The 18,970-nt window shown below is 43.1% G+C and overlaps 1 protein-coding gene and 1 long non-coding RNA gene across 2 annotated transcripts in view; one reads left to right on the top strand and one right to left on the bottom strand.

The window, feature by feature from the left end:
• Positions 1-307: 307 nt before the first annotated feature.
• Positions 308-3,832, bottom strand: LOC122114051. The gene is made up of 3 exons (XR_006148514.1): positions 3,751-3,832; positions 3,374-3,421; positions 308-494 (listed from the first exon to the last, which is right to left on the bottom strand). It is a non-coding gene; the product is annotated as an uncharacterized LOC122114051 (long non-coding RNA).
• Positions 3,833-3,968: 136 nt separating this feature from the next.
• The window catches only part of Ly86 (lymphocyte antigen 86), a 52,757-nt gene continuing 37,755 nt past the window's right edge, over positions 3,969-18,970 (top strand). Inside the window, exon 1 of the mRNA XM_042687162.1 lies at positions 3,969-4,180. Coding sequence (XP_042543096.1) covers positions 4,045-4,180 — 136 coding nt within the window. The 5' untranslated portion in view covers positions 3,969-4,044. The remainder of the gene's footprint in view (positions 4,181-18,970) is intronic.

Raw genomic sequence — 18,970 nt, 5'->3', positions numbered from 1 at the left:
TGAGTTACATTTCCTTTATGGTCAGAGATGTTGATCATTCCTCATGTATCTATTGACCATTTTTACTCTTCTTCTGAGAAGTCCCTAATTAGCTAGTTTCCTGATTTATTAATTAGGTTGTTGATTCTCTAAACTCTTTGTAGATTCTGGAAATTAAATCTTAAATTCTTCAGCTGCCTTCACAATAGCATTAGCAGATTTACAATTCACTGTGTAAAAGTTCTCCATCTGTTTAAATCACCCAGAGTTAGCAGTCAATTCAAGAATAAAGTTGGGACCAGCTTTTATTTCAACATTAAATACAAAGTTCTCAGATCTACTGTGGTCATCATGGTCTCTGGTTTTCAGTCCAGGTTATTAGAAGTTTGTCCATTTCTGATACAGGCTCTTCACAAATCCATCACCTCATTGCTTTCAGTGGAACAGGTTCTTCCACATTGCTGACACTTTGCTTTTGTTCTTCAAGATCTTCCATGGGGTGGAATGGGATGATTCTGAATGGTAAGCAATAGCAACCACTGACATTTCACCTTTGTAGTTGTTTGTCACTTTGAATTTGGTTCTGGGTCAAATACTTGATATGGTCTCTTACAAGCAATATTAGACATGGATTGTGTGTGCAAAATCCTATCTATCCATCCATCCATCCATCTATCTATCTATCTATCTATCTATCTATCTATCTATCTATCTATCTATCTTTGATGCCTAGCCTTAAACTCAGGGCCTGGCTTTTGTGCTTATGGCTACTGCTCTAACACTTGAGCCACAGCTTCACTTCCAGCTTTTTGGTAATTTATTGGAGATAAGAATATTAACATTATGCACACCTTTGGTCCTCAGCTCCACCCATACCTGAGCTTCTCCTTGCCCTGGAATTCCACCCTACAGCTGGCCATTCCTTCGCTCCACCCACCTGAGTACCCACCTACCTCACTTCCTGCCCCACAGACCTTCCAGCTACCTGGATAAGGACGGGTGCTATGTGCTTCCTCTCCTGAGAAATATGACCCCTCTAATAAACCTTATAATAATTTTTCTCGTTTGCCTCAGGGTGGTCCCCTGGGATGGATGTGAAGGATCCTTTCAAGGAGTCTCGAAGATTCCTGCCTGGGCTGGCTTTAAATCATGATCCTCACATCCCAGCCCCCTGAGTTGCTAGGATTAGAGGCATGAGCCACTTGTGCCTGGTGCAAAATCCATTTTTGATAACTAAAACAACATGAGATGAAACTAAGCACAAGGGAAAAGAGTACAAGCTGGCAATGTGATAAATATGATGTTGACCAATGCCATAAACACGGTCTATTGTTGACCAAAACATTATTATGCAATGCATGTGTATAAGAACTATCTGAGAGGAATTTGAGGAGGACAGCCACAGCCAAATACCAATAATGATGAAATCACATTTAGTATCAAAGACCAAAAAAAATGCTAGATGGAGTTGGGTTACAGATAGGAGCTGCTGTCTGCCATTTATCTGCACATGAAATGGAGAGAAATTGTCCTGAATGTCCCAGGGAAATACAGTGCCCAACCCCTTGATTGGGTCGGGTATTCCCAAGGGGGAATTGATGCAAACATGAATGTTTTCTCTTTCCATACATGTGCACACAAACAGAGAGAGAGAGAGAGAGAGAGAGAGCATTCCGAGGAGTTTAAGTCTCTACTAAATGAGGATCGCACAGTAGGGTGGCCTGTCACACAGCATGCTGTAAGAACCTTTGGCTCCTTCTACCTGTGGACAGGATGCCTCACCTCACATTCCAGCAGCCTTTGCTCATCACCTGACCTCCATTTTTCCACTTCCTCTCTGGATCATCTTATTTCCTCATATGAATCAGCTTCATCCTTACATTCTTTCATACTTGGACTCCTGGTCTCAGAATCTTTCCTCTTCCTCCTCCTCCTCCTTCCTGTTCGCTTCCTCCTTCAAGAACAATATAAATCAGACAAAATCATATAACCTAAAGCAAAGGTTCTCCAAGTGCGGCATGAACATCACCTGGGAATATGTCCCAGTGCTTGTGTGTCAGCAAGCCCCCAGTGGAAACTGTCTCTGGCTATCACACTTTGAGAACCACTGTGGAAATCTAGCATCACTGAACCTATGATCAAATGGGTATCTAAAAAAACAAACAAACAAACAAAAATAAAACCAGGCTTTTCTTTTCCCTGCATGACTACTCCCTGATATTTCCCAAGACATCTAAATTATCCACCAGTTAACTCGATGAATTTGTCCTCATCGGTAATAAAATTTCACTTCCTTCAAGAAAATGTTTTGAGATTACTTTATTTCTTCTTTAGCCACTAGAAGAAATAATCAATTTACTAAGTGCCTTTGAAGAAATGCTTGTTATCCTGGAGAAATGTCTTTGTTGCTACTCCTGAACTCTCCTGACCTTGTCCCTAACTGTGTCTCACACTAAAGTGGAACTGGGGTGGTGTGGGGTGTTGGGTTAAGAAGCCTTGGTTGTCCTAAATCAGGACAGAGAAGCAGAACAGAATCTTGGCTCTGAAAGGAAAGTGGGATGTGACATGAATCCTGCCACCAGCAACTCAGCAACTAACCTAGCCATAAAAGGGCACTAGTGGTTCAATCAAACCTGTAATCCTGCCTACTCACAAGGCTGAAATCTGAGGATTGTAATTTGAAGCTAGCCTGGGGCAGAAAAGTCCAAGAAACTTTTATTCCTAATTGACCACCAAAAAGCCAGCAATGGAAGCATGGCTCAAGTAATCGAGCACCAAAGTGAGCTGGGTGCCAGCAGCTCATGCTTGTATTCCTAGCTACTTAGGAGGGTAAGAGCTGAGGATCAAAGTTTGAAGCCAACCTAGTCAGGAAAGTCTGTGACATTCTTATCTCCAATTAACCACCAAAAAGCCAAAAGTAGGTCTGTGGCTCAAGTGGTAAAAAGCTAGCTCTGAGCAAGAAAGCTCAGGGATGAACCTAGTCCCTGAGTTCAAGCCCTAGGACTGGCAAAAAAAAAAGAGAAAGAGAGCAGGAGAGAGAGAGAGAGAGAGAGAGAGAGAGAGAGAGAGAGAGAGAGAGAGGAGAGAGAGGGAGGGAGGGGAAAAAGAAAGGAAGGAAGGAAGGAAGGAAGGAAAGAAGGAAGGAAGGAAGGAAGGAAGGAAGGAAGGAAGGAAGGAAGGAAGGAAGGAAGGAAGGAAGGAAGGAAGGAAGGAAGGAAGGAAGGAAGGAAGGTGTAAGCCACATGATAGTACAAGGCCCTGAGTTTAAGCCCTCGTACTGGCACACAATTTTTTTAAAGGGAGGCCCTGCTTCCCTTCCCTCCCCATTCCACTATCTCTTCCTACTGAGCCAAAGCCAGAAAGAAACAAGAAGGCTCACTCCTCAGGGCCATACCTGCCCCCAGCTCCAGAGACCATATCCCATCTTCTTAAAAGTAAGACTCTGAAAAAAAAAAAAAAAAAGTAAGACTCTGCTCTGTAGCTGGGAAATTCATTACTGAAATCCTCATTCTAATGGTGGAGCAAAAAATCAGAGGAGAATCAAATATCAACATGGCAAGTCTCGTTCCAGAATGCACTATCATTCCACAGCCATTGAAACACCCAATACTACCTGCTATCCCAGCTGGGGTCCTTGCCCACAGCCCATGCCAGGAGCCAGTGGAGATGTACATGGAAACACATGGTGGCTTGTCCTTCCTGAGTCTGCAACCCATATCTCCTCCCCCAGGAATGGTTGAGAAGGCTCTAACAAGGGCTTCTCTGTGGTACCTGAGGCATGAGCTCGTGCATCACTGGGCCCTCTCCCTGGGAGAGCAGACCATCAACATTCAACCTGTCCCAGACCCAGAACAGCTTCACCCTGACACTTCAAATGCCAACAGTCCTGCAGTCAGTATTCAAATATCTCTGCTCACTGCTTTCTGCCTGTCATGGTGTAGTCCCCAGGAGCCTAAAATTTGAGAAGTGAAACATGCCCTTCCCTTTCATGAGTGGGGGGAAGAAACCTAGAGGCCTTTTTATTGAGCCTGTTGTTTATCTACTGGTCACAAGAAGGCCCTCACCATGATCAGAGTCCCAGCCACCTTCCTTATCTGGACTCTGATTGCTTGCAGCAGTGGTGGCCATGGTGGGAGTGAAGAATGGCCGGTGCACAGGGCCTGCAGCAGTGACGGCTTGGAGGTTCTCTACCAGAGCTGCGGTAAGGTCTTTCACAATGTCACCTGTGTTTATGGGGCAATTAAGGCCTACAGCTATGGGCTACCTTAGTGCTAACTTGGATGAGAGAGGGAATGGGAACCAACACCTCAACCCCGTTTCTACCTGCAGGGGACTTGGAGGACTTTTGGAGTCCTTGAGAGAGGAAGGAGGGGGGTGGATGAGGAAGAACAATGGAGAGGGTAAGAAAGAGAAAGTAAGATTCTAAGCCTGTGCTGGTGGCTCACGCCTGTAATCCTAACTACTCAGGAGGCTGAGATCTGAGGATCACTGCTCAAAGCCAGCCAGGGCAGGAAAGTCTGTGAGACTCTTATCAGAAAACCAGAAATGTTGCTGTGGCTCACAGTGATAGAGCATCAACTTTGAGCACAAAAGCTCAAGGACAGTTTGCCCAGGCCCTGAGTTCAAGCCCCACAACTGACTAAAACAAGAAGACAAAAAAAAAAGTAGGTAAATATGGAGCCAAGAGAGCCAGGAAATGGTGGCTTGGATCTATAATCTAAGATACTCAGGAGACTGAGATCAAGAGGATCATGATTTGAAGCCCAGGAAGAAAAGTCCAAGAGACTCTAGGTCCATGCACGTGTAATCCTAGCAAGCATGGGAAGCCTAAAGCGGGCAGATCACAGACCAGGTGCATTGTTGCTGGGGAATCAAGACTTTATCTCAAAAAGAACCTGTGATAAAGGAGGAGGGAGGAATGGAGGTGTGGCTCATGTGGTAAAGTGCCAGCCTAGCAAGCAGAAGGCACTTAGTTCAAACCCCAGTACTGCCTAAAACAATGATCAAGGAGTATTCCAAATCATAAAAAGAATTAGGGAACCGCCATCTCCACCAAGCTTTTCACCCCAGCTGTGCCCCTGAGCTAGCTCTGCAGTGCATTTAGCTGACCTATCAAGTGAAAAAGTCACTAGCCCAATGGTTCCTGTGCTCTGTGGTGGCCATGATCTGTCATTCGCTGCAAGCACCTGGGAAGCAGCCATGGTCCCTCAGGGCTTTCTTTAGTGTAAAAACAACAAAAGGGAGGCTGTGGTTTGAAAAGGCAGGAGTTGGAAACTCAATTGCCAGTGTATCCATGTTAGGAATAGGATCTTATGAAAGGTGTGGAGTTGAGAGAGTTCCACCTTCATGAATGGGTTAGTGCCACTATGCAAAATCCAGAAGTTGCTCACCCTTCACTCCTGCTGTTATAACACAGCACAAAGGCTCCCATCATATTTCAGCTCCTAAATCTCAGACTTCTCACCCTTCCAGAATGTTGAGCTGATACATTCTGTTCTTTTTTTGGGGGGGGGTCGGTTGTGGGGCCTGAACTCTGGGCCTGGGCACTGTCCCTCAGCTCTTCAGCTCAAGGCTAGCACTCTACTACTTGAGCCACAGCACCACTTCCGGCTTCTTTCTTTTTGCTTATATGGTGCTGAGGAATCGAACCCAGGGCTTCAGGCATGCAAGGCAAGCGCTCTACCACTGAGCCACTTTCCCAGCCCCAACATTCTGTTCTTTATAACCCACCCAGTCTGAGGTATTTTGTGATTGCACAGAATGGACTAAGACAGTAAGTGGGAGATAGGGTAGTCACTCTAATGGATCAGAGCAACCTGCCTGCAGGGAAATTTCAATCCAATGAGTAGAACATCTGACCTAACCCACTGGGTACATCTTAATCTGCTAAGACTGCTGAAAAAAGTACACTCTTAGTGGCTGAAAAAAAAACAGAACTTCATCTTCTCCCATATATGGAGGCTAAAGTCTAAGATCATATAGTCAGCAGGACTAGTTTCTCCTGAAGCCTCTTCTCCTTGGCTAGCAGATGGCAATTCCCCCCTGTGTTTTCTCAGGAGAGCAAGGGAGGCTGCGGGGGGTGGAGGGGAAGAGGGAGAAAGGGGAATCTGTGTGTGTTTGTCTCTGTATGCATATGTCTGTATGTGTCTGTGTCCTGGTCTCTTCTTCTTCCAAAGACACCAGGCACATTGGGTTAGGATCTTCTGATGACTTTGTTTTACATTAATCATGGGCTGGGGATGTAGCTCAGAGTACTTGTCAACCATGTATGAGGCCTTGAGTTCAATTCCCAGCACAGAAAAAGAAAGGTAGTTAGGTCTGGGTGTGCTGACGCATGAAAGTTATCCTAGCACTCAAGAGGCTGAACCAGGCTGGAAGATGGCAAGTTTAAAGCTAGTCTGTTCTACTTAACAAGTTTGAAGACAGCCTGGCTAGAGTGAGATCCTGTCTCAATACATCAGTAACTAAATTACATTTCTGAAATGGGCCTGATCACCTTTTTAAAGACCTCATCTCCAAATGCGGCTAGTGTAAAGTATTTACAACTTTAACTCATGAATTGGGAACACAATATAAAAGAGTTCCTGAGTAGGGAGAAAACAGCCCAGCTACGGGATTACCCCTGCAATGAAGGTTAGGACTGGCTCCTGGAAAGGCACAGAATTGCAAAACTCTGCCCATCTTGAGGGAAACAGAGCAAGAAAGTGCCATTTGGGCCAAAGGAGGTGGTGAGAAGAGATGCTGTTGAAGAACAAAGTTGACCCCATCTAATGCTAGGGAGTAGTGAAGATGCAGCTCTCATGCAAACAGCTGGTCCTGATTTCTGTCACCCAAGGAGCTGGCCCTGGAACATCAGGATAATTGGGCTGCTTACCAGGACCATTTGACAGACTTGTTTTACTCCTTCCAAAAGAAGGAACGTAAGCAAGAATGAGTGGCCAGATGGGGAAAGTGCTTATGTCATCATTCTTGCTTTTCCCAGGGGGGTACTGCTGTGTAGGATGATAGGGGGGGTCTAGGAAGCATGGCAAGACCAAGATTATCTTTCCAGTTCATCACATGTGAAAGGTGTCTGTGGTCAACTGGCCTCAGATTCCAGCCAAGCCCAGCATGTCCTCAACTCACCACCAGAGGAGGCAAGAAGACTAAGGACATCCAAGAAAGAGCAAGGACCTATCATATCACATACCCATCCGGGGATAGTACATCCTTCTGGAGACAGGGCTTCTCCATGGAGTCCCTAAAACTCAGGGACAAGCCAGTTTCAAACACTGGAAACAACAGAACAGAGGAGACACAGCTTTCCTCTACATCTGTGAATGGGTTAGCATTGAAGAGTTAGCTAACATCTCTCAACCCCAGTTTCCACATCTGTAAAACAAGAGCAAAGCTTACAGAGCACTTAGCAAGGTACCTGCCACATACTAGAAAACCTGCAGCAATAGGAGGTGGCATCGTACCTATTTTAATCCTTCCTTCCTTCCTTCCTTCCTTCCTTCCTTCCTTCCTTCCTTCCTTCCTTCCTTCCTTCCTTCCTTCCTTCCCTCCTTCCCTTTTCCCTCCCCCCTTCTCTCTCTCTCTTTCTTTCTTTCTTCCTTTCTTTTTCTTCCTTCCCTCCTTCCCTTCTCCCTCCCTCCTTCCTTCCCCCCTTTCTCTTTCTGGTTCTTTCTTTGTTTCTTTCTTTGTTTTTTTTCTGCCAGTGCTTGAACTCAAGTCCTGGCAGCTTGGGCAGCTTGGGTGCTGTTCCTGAGCTTCTTTGCTCAAGGTTAATGCTCTACCACTTGAGCCACAGCTGCACATCTGGTTCTTTGGTGCTTAACTGGAGATGAGAGTCTCATGGACTTTGCTGTCTGAGCTGGCTTGCAAGCACTATCCTCAGATATCATCTTCCTGAGGAGCTAGGATTACAAGACTGAACCACAGTCTCCCAGCTATTTTAATCGTTCTTTAAGCCTGATGACTCTCTCCTGAACATATTCACACACCATCCTCATCCTCTTCTGACCGCTTTTGTTCCCTGGTACCTGACACCTGCCTCTGTGACAGCCACACGAAGTATTAGCTAACTTTTCTAAAACAGAATGGGTGGTAGAATTATGTCCCCAGAGGCACAGAGAGGCGAGGCATTCTGTATATAATTATGGAATTAAACTGATCATCAGCCTGTTTGGATCTGGACACCATGTTCCCCATGTCTGTGCTGTCTAGTGTTTTGTGTGCAGGCTGGATGGAATGGAGGAGAAAAGAAGAAGTGAGAATTTGACAAAGAGAACAACATTATGTAGACAAAGACTGAGAAAGGTCTGGTAGTACATGGGAGTGAAATTTGAGATTGGCAATGGGGGCAGAGATAAGAATGGGCTGTCTTTCTTTAGAAGGAGGGTGCCTTGTAGAAGAAGGAACATGGACAGCAGAGTAGAGGCCATCTGTGGCTGCAAACAGGCTTTATAGCCAGCAAGAGTGGAACTTCGAGCATCATTCCTCTGCCTTAAGATCAGGTGAATCTTGAACATACTTTAGTATCAGCAGAAAGGCAGGCTGACCTAGCAACTTCTGCAGAGTGGATTCCACTTCGTCTCCTGAAAGTCACTAAGCTCTTGGGGGCTGAATGGCTGCACACACTTACCAAGTGAAGATGGTCCCCCACTTTAGCTGCTGGGTTCCCAGGGAGGCAGCCCCACTGGGCCCTTCCCAAGGATTACATAGAATTTCTTGCTGCTGTATCTAGCCCAGAGTGTAGACACCCTCAGTGCATAACAGAGGAGCTTCTGGGATCCTGCTGTGTGCCCAGCTGTGAGAGACACATCTGGCAGAAATGGGCTGCTCAATTTTCCTTTTTTTTAATTTTTTTTTTATTATTTTCTAGGATTTGTGCTTCTATTGTTTCTTCTCTTTTCATTTGGTTGTATGTGTGTGTGAGAGAGAGAGGCAGGGAAGGAGACCTTAGGTTAGAAACTGTTCTGAATAATCAGAAGTACTTGAGGAGAAGGAAGGAACTTGCTAGCAGTTTCTGAGCTACCAACATCAATCAGGAAATGAGCAGATTTTTTTCTAAAGAAGAAAAAAAAAAAGCAGAAGTCTTACTCTGCTTAACGGTCAGGAAGGCAGTTAACAAGAGCCTTCCTCTTTATCAAAGCACAAGGTACAAGAAAATAATTTGGGAACTTTCCTTTATTCAACTATAAAGTCATTTTTTAAAGCCCAGAGACATGCCACAAATGCCCACCAGGGTATTTTTTTTCCATGTGGTTTCCAGTACACTAAGATGAGGTACATTATGAAATATGTATAAATGGAATCCTGTGTATCATATGTAATCAGCAAGGAGGTCTCAGGGAGAGCACACAAGTCAGAGTCAAGTGTTTATGGACTCCTTGTCACTCTCTTATTACATTTTTTAACATTTGTTACATTTTTCATTGTGCAACCAAATACCTGACAGAAGCCACTTAAGGGAGGAAAGATTTTTGTGTGTGTTTGCTGGTCCTGGGGCTGGAACTTGGGGCCTAGATGTTGTCCCTTAGCTTCTTCACTCAAGGTTAGTGCTCTACCACTTGAGCCACAGCTCTACTTCTGGCTTTTTGTGATTAATTGGAGATCAAATTTCATGGACTTTCCTGACTAGGCTGGCTTCAAACTTTGATCCTCAGATCTCAGCCTCCTGAGGAGCTAGGATTACAGATGTGAACCACCAGCAGCCAGCTATAAGATTTATTGTAACTCATATTTTCAGAGATTTTAGTCTGAAGTCCTTGGCTCAGTTGATTCTAGACCCAAAATGCGATAAAGCATTTGACACAGAAACAGAAGGCAAGGTGGTGACTAAAGGCAGATGCTACACTGTTGGCTCTGGAGAGGGAAGAAGCAGCCATGAACCAAGAAACATAGCTGTACAATAAGCTCTCCTCAGGAGCTTCTGTGGAGGCCTTTCTCGGCCAACACCTTCACCTAGGAAACAGATTTTAGGCTTCAGATCCCAAGAACTGTGGGAGTTCTTTTAAGCCAGGGAGCGGAAACTTGTTACAGCAGCAATAGAAAGGAATGTGCCCATTTCACAAAGACTTGAGACAGAAATAATATTGATTGAGTTTGAATAAATTTTGCTCCTGATCCTAAGCCCTTAATTCATCTGTAATGGGCCCTGACCTCTTCTACTCTTTTATTCTGCTTAGCTCAGGCTACCATGACATATTATCACAGATTTGGGTCTCTTCTCACAGTTCAAGAAACTGAAAGTCTGAGATCTGGGTGCCAACAAGGTTAGACTCTTGTGGGCTTTAGCCTATCTACTCATGTAGAGTGAGATGTATAAGACCTTTACTATAAAGGCACCAATCCCATTTATGTGGGTCCCACCCTTATGACATCATCACCTCTTAATAACATCACTTTGGGGTTGAGTATTTAGCATCTGTCTTTAATGACCACCTTGCCTTCTGTTTCTGTGTCAAACCTTTCTCTGTTACTCTCCCATATTGGCAGTTGTGATTTGAATAATTTCCCCCAGCCAAGATCCTTAATCACACATGAAAAGTTCTTTGGCCATCTAAGGTAACAGTCACGGCTCTGAGGGGCCAGGATGTAGATGCCTTTGGAGACCAGAACTCAGTCTTCCATAGCAATGATAATGCTTTTACCTCCCTCACAGAGCTGTGAGAGGATTAAGTTGGAAGGACTACATGAAAAGTAGTTAGCATCTACTACATGTTCAATAAATCTTTGCTGCTGATGACTTTGTAAGGTATTTTTCAGTCAATAGAAGTATATTTGATTTGCCTTGAAGGCAAATAAAATAAGGAAGTGACATTGTTACTAAAATTTAATGAGTTTTTGTTTTAGGAGATTTTCAACTTCTGACCAGAATAAGCAAAAGGAGGAGGCCAGTCAGTGGTGGCTCAAGCTGGTAATCAGGAAGGTAATTCGCTTCAGAATTACAGTCAACACCCATTCTCCTGTCCTCAAAGGCAACCAGTATTGCCCACATCTGCCTAAATAGGCTTCATAAGCTGCTAATGTTTGCTACAGGGCAGGCAATTTACCTGACCTCCAAAGGTCCCTTAATTACCAAATCTACATTGAGTCACATTGCAGCCAAATAATCAATCCATCAGAGTAGTCAAGCAAGACAATTAATCAGACTTTCAGATTCCAGAATACAAAAAGGATGCTGGCAACATATCCAGCAAAGCTTTGGGTAAACTGCAGATGACTTAGCTGCAGAGCAGAAAGAACAAGACAAATTGATAGAATGTTTCACAGGAGAAAAAAGAAATTTAAGTTGCCCTGAGAGAAAAGGGATGGGGAAAAATATAAACCTACTTTCCTCAGAACCTAATAATTCTGAAGTAAATGGAGAATACACCAAAGATACACAACACCCCTCACCCCCTAAAAAAAAAGACAACCATAAAGTCATTTAGCAATACTTCCAAATATTGCACACAGAAAGCAATTTCTCCTGGAGCTTATTTTCCCAGATTAACAGGGCTATAAAACTGTACAATTAAGGAAAAATAGACATACACCCAGAGAGACAGAGATGCAATTGTAAAATGATAACTTTGGGCATGTGAGGTTGAACAGCAGGCTGCCCAGAGTAGGGCTGGCATTTTGGATCAACTGTAAAGACAGGAAAACGATAAAGAAATACAAGTGATGACAAGGAGATGGAGATTTTAAAAAATGTTCGTAGAAAGCAAATGAGTCCTGGGAGGGGAGGAAGTCCTGCAAGATGCTCCAGAGACCCAGCCACTAGCTGCTCTTGGGTTCCATTTGGTGTTAACCCCTTTGCAGCCCAAACATCGAGGAGGCATGAAAGCAAATTGAAAGGAGATGCTAAATAACTTCGTGAATAGGGACCTAAAAAGGGAAGGAAGCCAAAAGGTTGTGGTTTTGTGAAAAGGCCTCTTGTGCAGGCAGGAAATGTCTTCTGAAGGGCTGTTCACTCCTTCCCTCTGATGAGATCCCTGTGGACAGCTGGCTCTGCTCATGTCTGAGGAGGAGAATCAGCAAAGAGACAGCAAGGGAGGTGGGCTGTGCTCTACCCCAGCAGTCAGTTTTGTAAGAGCGACAGCATAGACAGCACACTGCAAAGCAGCAGGCTTGTTGGAGTGAGGTGAATGAGCTCCAGCTTGCGTGGCTGAGTTCCTGGTATCGTTTGCCAAGCATCAGGCCCTGGTGATGAATAAGCAACCAGCTGGCAGAGGTTGCCAGTAATGATACCAGGGACACAGACTCACTTCCAGGCCCATATAATGGGATGAGGATTTGCACTGGAAGAAAAGGGTGGAATCTGCCCAGGAACTGAAGGACACCTCATTTGCCATAGTTCCTTTCCTAGGATGTCCCATAAGATAACATCACAGGTCCCTGGTAGCTTTGTTCTAGAATGCTGGAGAAACCAAGTTGTAGAAGAAGTGTATTGGAGTCTCATAAAAATAAGTATTTGCACATCTGTGTGAGGCTGGTGAGTGACATGCGCATTTCACAGCGTGCAAGGCATTCGTGACCACACCAGACCATTAGTGGCCAAACTCCTTAGGCAGCGCTGTTAGTCCTTTCTTGAAACTCCAAGCCAGTTGTCCTAATCTCTCTACCTACAGAACAGAGAGGTGTAGTAACCAGCTCCACAGCTAGGGAAACAAAGAAAAGCATCCCCACATCCCAAATCCCTGCTTGCCTTTTGCAAGCATAATTTACAGCCCTAAGATTCACATGGGGCTGTCTGTTAAACCAGAGTGCTGCCTGCAGGATCCCTTGGTTGCAACCTGACATCTCCCTCGCCTTTTGGACTAGACAGAAACCACAGCAGCCCCAGTGAGAAGCCAAGAATAGAGCAATCAAAATCCCTTTGTCTGTTAAACATTAGCACCCTTTCTCTCAGCTGAGATATTTCCTATTCAAAGAACTCTCTATGGTTTTTGGTTTGTTTGTTTTCTTGTCAGTCATGGGGCTTGAACTCAGGTCCTCTGCGCTGTCACTGAGCTTTTTCACTCAAGGCTAGCACTCTACCACTTTGAGCCACAGTGCCACTTCTGGTTTTCTGGTGGTTATTTAGAGATAAGCATTTCATGGACTTTCCTGCCCCAGCAGGCTTCAAACTTCAACCTTCTCAGATCTCAGCCTCTTGAGTAGCTAGGATTACAGGTATGGGTCACCAGTGGCAGGCCTCTGTATGCTTCACTGACCATTTTTTTCATTTCATTCTGTGTTTAAACATAATCCTAAACAATTAGAAACTACTTACACATTTGTTACATCAGAATTTTGTTAACCTTTTTTGTAGACATGCACATATTATCTACAAATTTGTTAATAGAATTGCCTTAAGCATCTAATTGAATTCAGCAAATTTTTCTTAATTGCTTAAAAAAAATCTTCAGTACCAAAGTGCACACAAATTATCACAAAATCATTCATTTGCTATTATCATTCTTAAGCTTGTGTCAAAATATTGGTACTACAGGTTTAAATTTTCCTTGTCACCTTTGTATTCATACTTATTCCTTTTTTCTTGATATGGAGGGATAAATATTATCTCCTTGGCATGGCCAGAAGTGTTTATGCCCATTATCTTTTTTATCATGCAGTTATTTTTAAATTTTTTGTTATTATAAAGGCAATGTACAGAAGGGTTACAGTTATATAGGTCAAGTAAGGAGTACATTTCTTTTTGGACAATGTCACCCCTTCCCTCACTCTCTTCCAGTTTTTCCCTCCCATCCCCATCCTCAAGTTGTATAGTTCATTTTCAACATAGTGTCCAGTGAGGACCACTGCTGCATTTGTTCACCCTTTGTCCCTCCATTTCTGCCTCCCCTTACACTCCCAAAGACATATAAATGAACAAACAGGACAAAATGAAAGGAAAATAAAAACAGCAAAAAAAAAAAGAATAAAAACTTCATCTCAATTTCCTGGAGTTCATTTTGATAAATATTATATTATATGATCAGATGCATAGATGCCTTTGTGTTCCTCTCTTAAGAATATCATCCTTTAGTCTCGCCATATAGGAATGCCTTATCATTCAGTTTCATGTACATTAATTGTACAAAGAGCTTTCTTTACTTCACACATACGTATATTGTACTTTATTCAGATTAACCCCCTCTCCATTGTTCTCTCATTCCACATTCTCCTTACTCCTGTATTATTCAATAGCTTTTGATTTCCTTTCCTTTTGCTGTTTTCATACATAAACACAATGTCTTTCAATAGTATTCACCCTCTGTCATTTTATTTCCTTCTACTTTCTCCCCTGGGGTCCTCCAAAGCAATCTCACAGGTACCATTATGTTATATAGGGGGGCGGAGAGGAAGTCTGTTTTTCAGGACTCATCCACATGGAGGGGAGGGGAATATGCCTTCTTTGTCCTTATAAAACTGGTTTACTTCACGTCACATGATGATTTCTAAGTACATCTATTTCCCAGCAAATGTCCTAATTTAATTCTTGTTTATAGCTGAATAGTATTCCATTGTGTAAAAAATATACCACATATTTTTTATTCATTCATCAGTTGTAGGGCATTTGGCTTCATAATTTAACTATTGTGAGTAGTACTACAAAACATATGAGAGTGTAAGTTTCTCTGTTGTATTCCGACTAACACTTGTTGGGATATACACCCAAGTTGGACCTCATTGGATCATATGGTCATTCTATTTTTAGTTTAATTGAGGAACCTCTATCCTATATGCCATTTTTATGATGACTGGGCATGAACAAAAGTGTTCCTGTCTACCATTTTAACCGTTCAAACATTCGCTCCATGACCTTCAGCTAAACATGTGCAACAATATATCTGTCATTTTACTTCTTTAATTTAAACAAATCATGCCAGAAATATGCCTGTCCTTAGCACTTTCCTATATAAATCTATATATCTGAATAAAATGCCCATCCTCTGTTGAGAAGGACATTATGTTTTGAATAACTCCGATGTTTTTCTTATGTGTTTCAGATGATAAACCTTTCTCTACTCTTTTTACATTTTTTTAATTGTAAAGATGCTGTACAGAGGGGTTACAGTTTCATGAGTAAGGTAATGAGCACATTTCTTGTTGAGCATTGCTACCCCTCCTTTGTGTTCTCCCACGATCCCTTCCCTCCCTCACTCCTCCCCCCACCAAAGTTGTAAAGTTCACTTCTAATATACTGTCTTGTGGGTATTATTGTTGCAACAGGTCATCCTGTGTCCTTGTGTCAGTGTTTTATTTATCCCCCCACCCCCACAAAAATATAGACACAAGAGGTCTTTCTTTTTTGTTATTGTGTTAAATGTACAATATGATGTTTTTGTTTCCTTTGTATGTTCTTCCCCCTATGGTATATCCCCTGTTTTCACTATACTTGATTTTGGTACCCTGAATCTTACATATACATTCGCCTTTCTGTGCTCTTTAGAAAAAGGTTAAAATGAGAAAGATTGTCAGGTCAGCAGAGGATACAAGCTCTGAATTACCATCTAGTTAATTCTAGTCTTGTAGTTAGTCATCAAATTGATCTCTCTGTACTTAATGGTGTCCTCTCTGACCTTAAGAAGAGGCCTCTTCTTTTCACAACATTCTCTCTACTTTGGGGCTTTCTCTTCAAATGATGTGCTCTTTCATTTTGGGGTCACTGTCTTTTAACTCATTGTCCTGCCCTTGTTATACCTTGATTCACCAACTACCTTGGGAACTTAGGCTACTCATCTCAACACACAATCAGAAAGGTTGTTTGAGAAGAAGGGGCAGATGTTGTCTGCATAGTGCAACATTTACGTAACTCCTTATCTTAGGACTTAACATTGAGCTATCTGCTTGGATGTTCCATGCCATTACTGGTGCTAAGTGCTGATCTGGGTTTCCGCTGGGTTTTTGTTTGTTTTTAATATGGGAACACTTGAGCTAATTAGTTCTCCTATTCTTTTTTTCCCCATGATTACTTGGCTCATTTTATAACTCTTTGTTTTCATTCCTACTTACTTTCAAAGATCGAGAAAAACACACAGTTCTTTCTGGTCTGTCCATATGGCTAACAGCATTCTGAATTTCCAAATAACAAAGAATGAGGTTTTGCACACATCTAGTGCTTTAGGATGTGACCCAATTTCCTTCCCAGCTCTGTTAGCACCCGATATGCCTGCTAAGAAATTCCTAGAGACACAGCCACAGAGGTGAGATCTCCAAGAACTCAAAACAGCAGACACTGCCTTTCCTCCTATCCCAGCAACTTCCTGGTATTGTTTATGCCTCTGTCTCCAATCAAAAAAGGATGAGGCACTAGAGTGCTCAATCCCAACCCACTCTCCCTCTTCTACAGATGGGCTTTACAGATCTGTTCATCATTCTGTGGTAGTGTAAATGTAGCAGGGGTTGGTTTGTTCAGTCATATTCTCATTGTCTGTGAGGGAAGGCAAACATGCCCTACCCCACACTGAGAAGTCTAAAGCAGCTCTTACATGTTCTTGTAATGTCTTGAGAAGCAGAGTCGTAGGTTTGGATGGTCTGAAACATTTGTGTTTGGGGGAAGGCGTCCTGCGCTGGCTAATTTCCCCACAAGCCTGGCATTCTGCAGGGAGAGGTCAGCATCCTGCCACCCACAAGGCAGACTTCAGGGCTTCTTGTAGAAATGGAAACTATGCAGCCAGGCTAATCCTCAGAGCTGCCATGCAAGTGCTCCCCTGTGCCAAAGAGCAGCCACTGAGCAAGAAAGACAATGCATCTAGCCTCAGTCACAAAGCTCACCTGCAGCAGAATCTGGTTGAAGCGTCCCAAGCAAGTACAAAAAGCACCATGGGAACTTGCCCAATCTTGGCCAAAGCTATCACATAAGCCAAGATCAGACAATCTCCTCACACCCATCTCTCCAAAGTGCAAAGAATCCTTTCCAGGAAGTTCTCTTGAGATGATTTGCCCACATCCCTTCTTACTGAAGACATTGTAGAATTAGACTCTTGCATAAACAAAGAATCTATGAGGTTCAGTTATAATTTGGGGAGTATCAACAAGTATAAAGCCATTAGAGACTTCACATGGAAATGACATTTAATTTTCTTCTGTTATTATTCATGGAGGATATGTACCAGGACCCCCAGTGGGTGCCTGAAATTTTGAATTGTACTACATACTATATATACTGTGTTTTGTCCTACACATATATGCCGAAGGTAAATTTAATTTATAAATAGTCACCATAAAGATGAACAGTAAAACAGTAATTATAATAATACACTGTAATAAAATTGCTAGCAACAATACTCTTACATTTGGGGACCATTAGGAAGCAAAGCAAGGGTTATGTGCCTATAAGCCCTGTGATTCTTGAGGAATCATTCCAATAACTGTGATTGTTACTGAGTGACTAACAGGCGGGTAGCGCATTGGTGTGCATACACTAGGCAAGGGGAGGATTCAGGTCCCCAGGGGGAGGGAAAGGTCCCATCTCACTTCCTGAGTAGCTGGGGTTATAGCATTCAGCTTTCCCCACCTTACTTTTCATGTCCACTTCTTACCTTCCAATGTGATTCTTTTCATATCTTTAGCAAAACCATTATTCACCCCTCTAATGAGGAAGAGAACAACAGATTTCATCATGCTCTTCAGAATGGCATGCAATTTAAAATTTAGGAATCGTTTACTTGTGGAATTTTCCACTTAATATCTCTGGGCTGCTGTGGAAACTATAAAATAAAACCATAGATGAATAGGAACTGCTGAGTTTGTGTGTGTGTGTGTGTGTGTGTGTGTGTGTGTGTGTGTGTGTGTGTGTGTGTTATTCACAACGTTGAAAGCAAAAACCTATTTAAAGATTGGGGCCTTCTGTGACATAAGCCTTCTTAAGGTCTATTATAGCTTGTAGTAAACAAATTACCATGACAGGAGAGACTTGATGAAAATATGACAGGTGACTCAGGACCCCCAGAGTCTGAAATCTTAATACCAGAGTCTGCTTCTTCTGGTCTGCAGTCTATGTGTAGAAAAGCTTGCTACAGTCTACCAAATTCAGCCTTCAGATGAATGCCCAAGCCCTTCTTCCCCCTCCCTCCCCCTCCCCTGGGGCTGTCTGTCCTAGTCTAGATCACTGGATGGAGGATGCTCCATAAGGGAAATACAAGAAACCTTGAGACTACAGAGACCAAATTCTAGTCTGACTAACCCTGAGCCTGAGTTGTGTGCAATTCTAATAGAGCGGGGAGTGGGCAGGAATTCCATTTTTCCAGAAGAAACAATAGCTTTCCACTTCACACTTGGCTTCAGCTTGACTAAATTAAAAATAAAGTTCCTGTGTAATTTATGTTCTCAAAAGATAACTAAGGAGGAAATTGATAGTGTCTCCCCTCCCCCACCAAAAAAATATCCCTGAGGTTTTAAAAGTCATATGCCAAGAAGGAACAGGAGGCCTAGAGCATATTACTTGATTGCAGGGCCCCCAGGGGGCTCCCTACCAGGAGCAGTGGATCTTCACAGTGCTAGAAAACAGTATCAAGAGAATGAGTGAGCGAGCGAGCAAGAGAGAGAGAGAGAGAGAGAGGCCCACAACTACTTTGCCACAAACCCATAAACCTTCTGTCTCACAGAAAGAGGTAGAACAAGTTCAAGAGGCTGTCTGTAGGTGTACTCTTCTCATATATTCATCCAAAATCCAGTTTCTAACTGGTGTGTGTGTGTGTGTTTGTGTGTGTGTGTGTGTGTGTGTGTGTGTGTGTGTGTGTGTGTGCACACCAATACTGGGGCTGAAACTCAGGGTCTCACATTCCTGCTTCACTTTTTCTACTCAAGGCTGGTATTCAACTATTTGAAGAGCACCTCAATTTTTGCCTTGTTGCTGGTTAACTGGAGATAAGAGTCTCTTAGATTTGTCTTCCAGGGCTGACTTCAAGCAAGAATCCTCAAATTTCAAGCTTCCTGAGTAGCAACGATTACAGACTTGAACCCCGAGCATCTAACTTTCCTACCTTATTTTTCCCCACCTTTTTTTAGTGATCACCTCTTACTTTAAAAA

This window comes from Dipodomys spectabilis, unplaced genomic scaffold (genome assembly GCF_019054845.1).
Source record: "Dipodomys spectabilis isolate Male_0828 unplaced genomic scaffold, ASM1905484v1 ptg000104l, whole genome shotgun sequence".
Lineage (NCBI taxonomy): Eukaryota > Metazoa > Chordata > Mammalia > Rodentia > Heteromyidae > Dipodomys > Dipodomys spectabilis.
The sequence above is the reverse complement of the archived record's forward strand: the minus strand, read 5'-3'. Positions and strand labels throughout refer to the sequence as shown.